The 9,994-nt window shown below is 37.0% G+C and overlaps 1 protein-coding gene across 4 annotated transcripts in view; it reads left to right on the forward strand.

Moving 5' to 3' along the window:
* The window catches only part of PIGN (phosphatidylinositol glycan anchor biosynthesis class N), a 93,930-nt gene that overhangs the window by 49,033 nt on the left and 34,903 nt on the right, over positions 1-9,994 (forward strand). For all 4 annotated transcript variants that reach the window (XR_001863395.1, XM_017738589.1, XM_017738588.1 and 1 more), the window contains 6 exons: positions 1,215-1,397; positions 4,575-4,711; positions 5,722-5,821; positions 5,933-6,025; positions 7,376-7,467; positions 9,158-9,269. Coding sequence is in view for 3 of the 4 variants with exons in the window: in XM_017738589.1 (XP_017594078.1) it covers positions 1,215-1,397; positions 4,575-4,711; positions 5,722-5,821; positions 5,933-6,025; positions 7,376-7,467; positions 9,158-9,269 (717 nt within the window). In the remaining variant the exon portion in view is untranslated. The remainder of the gene's footprint in view (positions 1-1,214; positions 1,398-4,574; positions 4,712-5,721; positions 5,822-5,932; positions 6,026-7,375; positions 7,468-9,157; positions 9,270-9,994) is intronic.

The raw sequence follows: 9,994 nt of genomic DNA on the forward strand, positions 1-9,994 counted from the left end.
TCCCAGGGAAGGAGGAGGGCCTCTATTCTTAGAGATGAAGATGCTTCCAGAGATGGATGAAGAGAACTTTGGTTTCTGAATGGCTCAACCTTAAAATGGTACCCCAGTAGCTCAAGATTGGACCCTTGAAAGCAGTTGTGGGGAAAGCTGCGAGTTGTGGGAAGGGACTCTCACATGCGAGCAGAGAACCAACCTGGGCGGCTGTCTCGCTGTGATACTGAGCCATGAGAGAACTTCTTGTGGAGATGTCTCCATAGCATGAGCAAGAGAGACTCCTCTCCCTAAGTGAACTGAACAGGGTTGTTATGGAAGTGGTAAACTGACTGAAAATCTCAAGGGTTGTCTTTTTACATTGTCAGTGGGAGAAGGGAGAAAGGTGAGGGGAGGAGAAGTGTTCTGAAGGTGTGGTATGATTTTTTTTTTTTTCTTTCTTTTAGGTCTGTTAATAAACTTCTTTATATTCTTTTAAGTTTTGTGCCTGCTTTGCTTTCTCCTAATTCTTATCTCACAGAAGGTAAATAAGTAAGTAATGAGTATTTTGGACCAAACCACTACACTTGGTGTTTCTGCCCGATTTACGAACTGAACCTGCTACAACTGGGTACAACCCTTTTTGTTTCCAAGTGATTTATGTCCTGAGAGCTACAAGCAGATGCTCTGTGAATGAATCTGGGACTGCAGTTTAGTCTCTGAATTCACCAATGGTTCTTGCAGTATCAGGCTTTACTGAAGTGGAGGACATCAAACCCCAGGCAGGGAATGCTTCAGGCTGTGGAGAGTGACCATGTTTCAGTTGCATCCATAATCCTTCTCCTATGTAAATGTGCCTTCAGAAGCACGTGACTGTTTTTTAAGGGGGTAACTTACACTGGAACATATACAGTCAAATGCTTGTGGGAAAACAAAGTGGCATGCTTGTTAATAGGTGGTGTTCAAGGTGTGCTGTCTGTGTAGCTTTCACCATCTAATGACTGTCATGGCCAGGGAGGATGGTGAAGGAGCCAGGTGATGGTTGAATTGATATCCAGCAGGAGTCCCAAGCAGTGTGTACTCCAGCAGTTGGTGCTGGCCAAAACACTATACCTGAGCATGGAGAGGACACATGTGCCAAGAGTGGTGGAACTGCTTGAACTCCAGTTGCTGTCAGGTTAATTTGTGGAATGGGAAGCTCACACTCTTCTAATATGTTGCTTAAATGTTTTGTCTGCCTCCAGGTAGCCCTGTGCAAAACCCTGATTAACCTTGCTTTGGAAGGCTTGTCTTACTACCATAAGTATGATAGATTATTCCTGGGTCTAAGTATTGCAGTGGGTTTTGTGGGCTGGACAACTTACGTGATTCTGGTCATTATCAAGGCCCACACCAATTTGACCAAGACTGTCCCAACTAATGAAAAGGTAGGTTGGAAGCATTCAATTATTTTTTTCTATCAGTTTTCAGTATTATATGTGTGCTAAGTGACTCTGTGCAGGATAAATTGCACACCTTACACTTCTTTTGTAAGCTGTTGAGTTTTCCAGCTACTGTAATCCTGTGTAGTGTTGCTGCTAAATCCATTGATTAGGGTCAGTATTCCTAAACTGCGTAAGTCTGAGTATGCAGTACTGTGCTTCTTCAGTTTTTCTTCCTGCAGCTGTCCATTTGAGATGCTAATGCAAGTGTAAGCAAACATAGTGATTTAAAACTATTAAAGGGTCTGTCTTTAAACCGGGTTTGATTTTCCCAGGTTTAATTTTCAGCATCAACAGCACTCTTATAATAATAATTGTTTAGAAGAATACAGAATACAGCCTTCCAGTTTCATTGATGTTCTTCACTGTAAGGCCAAAAAAACCCCAGCACGTAAATTATTTTGTTCCTGCCCTCTTTGGCAATTTTACATCTGTTCTCAGAAACTGTGCAGTCCAATTGTGGCATTTTTAAAATGTATAGCCTGCTTTGATAGAAGGTGAGCTGTTGTTTCACAGATTGGTGTGCTCTCTTGATCTTTGTGATTTGCAAGTGTGCAGCAGAAGACATGAAAGATGAAGGAAGCTCTTTTTGACAAGATTATTATGGTTTGATTTTTCACAAAGTATAAAATCCTATGAACTTAATTTATTTTCAGTCATTTCACTAGAGAAGGATTAAAGCCTGCAGGGGAGGGAAAATTCTCCCAAACTTCAAGAATTTGTTCAGAATAGAAGGAATTGTTTCATTTTGTAATGTAGGTGAGAATGAGTGCTCACTTAGCATCTTTATTGCCTTCAATATAATATGCTGAGAAGATTCCTATCATGCTGTCTTGAGGTTTTTACTACTGGCTGAAATGAGATAGTCTTGACCTTTAATGAAAATGCTCAAACAAAATTAAAATGGAAAATATTCATAAGTGCTGTACTGTGTGATTTAGGTTTTCTTTCATCAAATAACTGAGGAGATAATTCAGGATGCATGTTATGTTAGATACAAACAAAATAATTACAATAAATAGACTGAGTATCAGGAATATTAATAACTACATTAAGGAAAAAATTTGCATTCTTAGTTGACGTAGATTTAGTTTGGTATATTGATTTTACTAGTTGAAGGCAGATTTTATGCTAGTGACACTGGCAGAAAAAAAATCGGTTTCTTAGTTCTTTGTTGATAGAATTTCTCTTCCCTCAGTTTTCATAAGAGGCCCTTTTCTGTAGAAACCTTTTTAGTGTTCCTAAATACTTGGAGAATCACAAAGCGAGGCTAATGCTTCATATACAGAAGTTATTTGGTTTATAGCTTATATTGGAGCAACTTAAAGAAATTTGCAGAGAGTAATCTACCACTGACAAATAGCCTCCTGCAAAGCACCACCTTTTAAAATCAAGGAGCCTCTGAGTAATGGAACTGCATATCCTGTATATCTTTAAAAGTTTTTGTTTCTTACGCTGAGTATGGAAAAAAAAGCAGTTTTTTTTTCTTTTGGTATAGAATGTTGTTTTGCCTAGCAAGAAGCATAACCTTTTAATCTATTTTAAACATTTACAGAAATGCAAATCTGGTTTCCATTTTCAATGCATGACTGAGTATATTGGACTCTATAATATTTATGTCGCTATATGGAATAAAATGTTGATTGTGTGTGTTTACTTATTCAGTGATAAATTATATTGTGTGCATATCATATATATACATATTCGTTCTGTCTATATGTCAGCAAATGTAAAATTTAAAACTAATAAAATTGCCCTAGGTCAGCTTTCTATATGACATATCCTTTCTTAGTCTAATGGCATATCTTAGCAAAAATTCTATTTTAAAAATCATTTAGAACTTGCATTTGCTGTCAGTTTAGATCAAGGCAGTTGTACATCAGTTACAGGGAGGGTGAGCCAGAAAAGATGTTAATCCATCTAGGTGAACTGCTAGCTGATTGTCTCTCCTTCTCAGCATATTTAATGTAGTTGTGTATCTGTCTACTTAACTCTTTCAAAAAATTAGCATTTGTGCAGAAGAAAACAGTGTCTTCATCATTACCTACACTAAAAGCTGCCTTTGCTATGTCCAGTTGTAATGCATACAGATTAAATTGTTTATTTAAAACTTGTACATAATCTTCCCTTATCAGTAATTCTTCTGATATCTGAATGTCCTTGCATAAGGAAGAATAGTTCAATGACCAGATAAAAGGCAGATGCAGAATGACTGTTTAATGCTTCTCTTTGCACAAAAAAGAGATGCTATCTGATGATTTAGGACTGACCTGCCTGTCTGAGATAACCCATTTTAAAATTTTTCTTCTTTCTTTGATGTTTCTCCTTAAGAGTGCTCTCAGTCTGAGACCATGTTTCTTTGAGTACATAACATTCTAATCCCATACCGAATTTCTTTTACTAAGAAAAGCCCAAAGCAGGAGCTGTAGGTTAGGATTAAATATAATAACAGTTGTAGCTATGTTACCTTTTAGTGCTGTGCAACACTAGTCCTCTGTTGTATTTTGAAATTGTGGGTTCTTTGAGCAAGGCAGTTTCTCCTGTGGAAGATTGGTCACAATCCTCCTTTTGTAGCTGTTCCTAGATCCTGAATAGTTGTGTTTTTTTTCTGGTAGGAGTTAATGCTTAATATTTTAGTTTAATTACTTCTCTTACAAATGTCTCAAGCAGGAGGAGGAAATATGCTGATGGAATTTCATTAAATGCTTTGACTGTAAGGCTATGAACTTGAACTGAATAGGTTATATTCTGGTTTTAGAATCTAAACTTCAGAGTTCTTTTTCCCAAAACTCTTAGCATCTCTAACTTCAGATGGATTTCAAGTGTCTATTAAACATTGCATATATTGTGTTCCAGATTGTACAAGTATGCCTTTTGCATGCAGATTTTACTGCAGGACCTTATGAAGAGACACATTTACAATTAGATCTTCAAACCCTACTGTTGTTTTTTTTAATCTGGCTGACAACTTTGTCTAGAGTTGTGTAGAGACACATGGCAGCTTGTGTGGCTGTGTTAAAATAGCATTTGTTTTACTGTGTAACTAACAAATGGAAAATAGTGTGTAGTTTAAAACATGTTATTCCTGTTTCAAGAATGTTTGTCCAAACATTTGTTTTTCAGAAATCTACTGTACTCTTCTACAGTTTTGCCTCTGCTGGAATGATAATAGCTTTTTTTCTGTTGATTCAAACATGTCCTTGGACATACTATGTATACTGTCTCTTGCCAGTGCCAGTATGGTATGCAGTTTTGAGAGAGTAAGTAAAGAATGCAATTTATTACTGCTGTTTTAAGACCAGGTTTGGACTTCCTTTTTGTAGAGAATTAAATTTTTCCCATAAATTTGGGAGAAAAAAGTTAGATACAATTTTATTAAACCTCCTTTAGTGTTTCCTGAGACATTCCAAAGGACTCTGGTTTATATTTCAGTTGACATAATGAGTAGTGTCCAAACAGACTGATACAGTTGCCAATTCTAGAAGATATCTTTTCTATTAGCAAAGATAAAATAAACTATTTCCATGAAAAAAAATTTCAGTACTCTCATAGCTGTTGCAAAAGAGTGCTAAAATCTTTGCAAATACCTGTAGCAGCTGACTTACTTTGCAAAATGATCCTGCAAAGTGTCAAGTGTGCTGAACACCAGCTACTTTTGGAGAACACATGTTAGTCATGTTGAGGAATGTGCTCCCATATTGAAATATATTTGTCTTGTTTGGGTCTCCTTTTACTTCAGGCCCAAAAATACTTGTTATCTTCTGATTCTATTTACTTTCCTGATCTACTGGCAATTTGTAGATACCAACTCAGTATTATTCAGAGAAAATGAGACCAACTGCAGTTAGATAATGAGCTGTCTCATAAAGCACAGGAAAAGCTAACAGGGAAGGTTTTTCTCTCTATAAAGCTTCTGAATGTTTCATCAGTTATGACAGACATTAAGCACAACATATACCAAAAATATTCATATACTCAGAGTCAGTTGGGGTAGTGAATAATCTGAAGCTTGTCCAAACACTGGCGAAGATGTGCCAAATATGGGAGGAAAAAAGCTGGAGGGTTTTGTTGTAGATTTTCTATCAAGTAAAACTGGGCAGAATGATCATCTGGCCATCACGCGTGGGGTCTGGGGAGGACCAGCAATACCTCTAACTTTTTTTGTGTTCTGACCCCATCCTTGTCCTGTAAAGGTAAAATTCTATGTTATTTCTGTGTTGTTGTTTTTTTTTTTTTAATAAATGTTATCTTGTTCCATCATTTTGAACAGAATTCCCGTTATTCAAGACCTTGCCACAAATGTTTTGTCACTTCATATGGGTCAATCTATAGGATTCCTCTTGGTTTGTATACTGGGAATTGAAATACTAGTAAGTATTTTATCCTTATGTATCAAAAAGGTATCTCATTGCTAATATTCTACCTCTTTGAGGAGTTAATGTGTTTGATTTTCAGTCCCTTCTTGAATTTTTTTAAATTAGGTCTTCAGCTTTTTCTACCGCTCTGCACTCACCATTGGCCTTCTTGTCTTTGCTGGCTGGCCAGTGATCACACAGCTGTGGATTCAAGCTAAGGTATTGTATTGCTTTGCTCAAGGTTTTAAATGGTGAACAGCTGGACTGCATCTTAGGATGTTGGGAATGCTTTGGAATGCTGCTTTGAATTCCTTTTCAGTTATGCTCTTTTCCCAATCTCTGTCATGGGTAGCATGTAGCAAAGCAAGGGAATTTAGTATGATCTGGCTAGATCTGTTATGCAACGTAAGAGTGCTTAAGAGTTTTGAGGTAGCTATGAGTTAGCTATCAGTTTTCTGTTGTTGATCACTGAAAAATGCTTGACTCAATCATATGAAATGCACACCAGTTATCAAACTGTTGCAGTGACTATGGTGTTGACATGTATGATTGGTGAAAGTGTCACCATTTAACTAATATGATCATTTATTAGAAAAAATATTGAAGATAACTGAAAGGCAGTTGTCAATTCATTATTGTCTAATCAGCTGGGACACGCTGTTCCTCAGAGGCAGCTTTCTGTATTGTTTTTCTTAAGAAAAACCCTCAATTTTCATGAAGTGGCATGAAATTTAATTTAAGATACATTTCTTCCATTAATTGATTCCAACATCTCTTATTTCAGGGGATACCTAAAACCTAGGGTCCTGGGATAGAGAAAAGGAGTCAAATTGCTAAGTCTTGCTCTCTAAGAGCTGTCAAGATGGAGGCTTGTATTTGTTAATTTACAATTTTTTTGTTCTAGTTGAGTTATCGAGTAACTTGTCTTCAAGCTGCATATACACAGATGATGTTTTGTAGCATAAAATTTCCTTTCAGGAATATGAATTTGACTTGAACTTGAAAACTTAAAATGATACAGCTCTTAATGTTTTTAGTTAAATAAAACACCTGGGATAGGGTTTTTTTTCTTCCTAGCAAAGAGTTTAGAGAACTACTTAGATGATTATGGTGGCTAAATCAAATGGCACATAGATGCAAAGACTGGATAATGTTACCATATTCTCAGAGTATTCTCTCTCAGTGCTGACTAATTAACTGCTGCAACCTTCTGAGAATATTAGTTTTATGCCTTCCTTCTATAAGGTCAGTTGACAGATTTCTGGTGCCTGCAATGTGTGTGAAGGCCACGCTTTGAGAAGGTGCTTGTAAGTGTAAACTTAGCTTTAATTATCATTGTCTTTGATGGGATTTTGACAGCTATGTAAATGAAATTCTTTTCTGTGTTAAATTGAAGTGCTGTAATACCAATGACCCTGTGCTCTTTTTTTTTTTTTTTTTAGCTAATTTTACTCCTGGGTCATGCAGGGTCTTTGCTCATGGGAGATGCTAGTAGCTATTAGTAGTTCCCTGAAGTATTTCTTTATGATTAGACAATTGTCTGTCCACATGACCTCCTTCTTCTTTTAGACAAAAGCATTGATCTGGACTCTCCTGTGTGTGCTCCTGGCAGTATTTCCATTAATGCCTGTTGTAGGAAGAGAACCAAACATTCCTCTGGTGTAAGAATCTCATCTTGTTCTTTAAATTTTTTATTCCCTCTTTGATTCAAAATTTAGGCTGCCTTTTGGTATGTGTGAGGAATTGTATTATTGAAATCTGGCTGAGACAGGAATTGAAATTCAGAATTTAAATAACATGATTATATAGACCTCAGTTATTCACTAATGAGAATGAAAATAGACTTCTAATTCTTTTGCCATATCCATTTGGTCTTTGTGTTATTCTGTAATTTCTTGTCAAGGGAAACATTTCTCATAATACAAAATTTGCAAATTTTACAGGAAAATAGAGGTGATCATTAAAGGGGAAGCTTCAGTGGGGTGCAAATATGGTAAACAGCACTATGATCCATGAATAAGAATTCAGTCAAAAGCAATATACTTTTGACAGCATCTTTCAGAATTTATCCATGCAATTTTGAATAATCTGTCTTTGAATAGCACTCTGTACTAATGAGATATTCAAGGAAACAAACAGGATAGGCAGAACTCTCTTCTTCCTCAGTGTCTCCTGTGTCTCTTCTTTGTCCACTTCTGCATCTCTGTCCTGAGTCTTCCTTTCTGGTATTGCTTGTCTGATTTTCTACAGTTGTTGATTTGCATTGTTTTTCTAGTACATCTTTGTTATCTGTCCCTCTCCTCTTGTGAGCCACTCTTTGGTCATAGGAGCGTTCTCTCATATCTGGATGCAATCCAGGTGGCTGGCCTGAAGGGTTAGGCTTGTGGTCTCATTGTAGTTACTGCAGAAAGAGTGAATTTACCCTAGGCTGTGATGGTACCGTGCCTCAGCAGAGCCAGGGTGCTTGATCCTCAGTGAAATACGGGATTTAAGCAGTAATATGTGATTGCAGGTAGAATTGAGAGCCCAGATATTTCCAAGATTATTGGCATTCTGCCTCAATATTTTCTACTGTGTTTTAAATCTGTCTGTTGAAAACCCTTCTTAGTCTTGATCCTTGGGCACATTAGAAATATTCAGCACAGATTTGCTTGGATTATATTACTGCCTCTCAGCTGTATGTACACCTGTATGTATTTCTGCTGGTCCCAACTGAGGTTTTTCTATTCTTTAGAATGTATGTGCACAGCTCAGAAATCAAAATGGAATTAAATTACCATCAGATCTTCCTCTCTGACACTTCTTTATATTCACCTTGCCCAGGCTGTACATCTTTCTGTTTATTCTTCTGATGAAACATTTTACCTTTGAAACACTGTGTTTATCTGAAACTTTTCAAGGGAGTTTTGAAGCTGGAAAGACTTGAAGCAGCAATTAAAAATATATGTATATGTGACACGTCAGGATGTTGAAGATAAATTGGTGCTGGAGGAGAAGATACAAGAAGGAAAAATCAGAATCCCAGTGAGAAATAGGTGCTTCTGTTTTTGAGCAGTGGCACTATCTGTCAAGTCAGGGCTTCTCAGTACATTAATAAAACTTGTATGGTAGGAGCAGGGAGCTCCTGACTCAGCTCAGTCATAAAAAGGAAACACAGGGGTGAAAGCAGGATTAGATGATCCAGGAGGAACCTGGAGACACTGAATATTCAGGATAGATTAGGAAAGCCAAAGTGCTTCTGGGGTTGAATCTGGTGTGGGATATCAAGTGCAACAAGACAGCATACAGCAGCAAAAGACATTTTTGATGATATTTTCTGGAATTTTATTGTTCTTTTGTTTGTTTTTGCAGAATAGCAGCTGGTTTGCTGACCCTCTTGATATCTTTCTTCTCATTGGCATCTCTTTGTAAAAGTGAAAATAAGTACAGAGATAATGAAGATCTGAAAGTATATTTTTATCAGGTCAGTTGTTACTTTTCAGTAATTCTGTATGTTAGAGGGTTTTTATGTGCAAATTTTTACTTTCTAAGAACATGTTTCAACCAAGGCCACAATTTTCAAGATGAAAATGGCTGTTCCTAAGAGTTTTCTCCTTGGCTGTTTCAAGAGGACCATGTGCACGTATTTAAACATAGTCATGCTGTGTTCCCAAACGCCCATCCTGTGCATAATTATATTGATTGATAAATAGATGTGCATATAGATTTTGATGCTCCGTGTGGAGAGTTTGAGAGTTTGTCCTACTTTTGGTCGGTGTACATGGCTTCCAAAGACCTTTTCAGTAGTTGCATGTGCACACTGAGGACAGGCTTGCTGGTTCAGGAGGCTGAACTAGTTCCAGTTTCTGGCTGTAGAAAAACAATGTGAGACTGATACTGAGCTGGTTTTCTGTGGGTTAAGTCTTTTTTCAGGTGAATTATAGCTTCATGAAATAGGTAGGTGTTTTTCATACTAGGAGCTAATTAAGTTCTAGAGAGCTTTAAAATTCTAATAATACCTTGCATGTCTGCTGTCTTTTGTTATTTTTTTTTCCCCTCAACTTATTACAAGATACTGGTTTTATTTCAGGACCAGCTTTATTGGTTATGATTTAGTGTGTGCTGGCGTTTCTTGCTGAGCAAAGCAATGCACTCATTCTATCTGTGATTTAGGTATGGAGCTCAAATTGGTTGAAAGGAGGAAGGGAA

The sequence above is a fragment of the Corvus brachyrhynchos genome, unplaced genomic scaffold (genome assembly GCF_000691975.1).
Source record: "Corvus brachyrhynchos isolate BGI_N302 unplaced genomic scaffold, ASM69197v1 scaffold237, whole genome shotgun sequence".
NCBI classification, from domain to species: Eukaryota; Metazoa; Chordata; class Aves; order Passeriformes; family Corvidae; genus Corvus; species Corvus brachyrhynchos.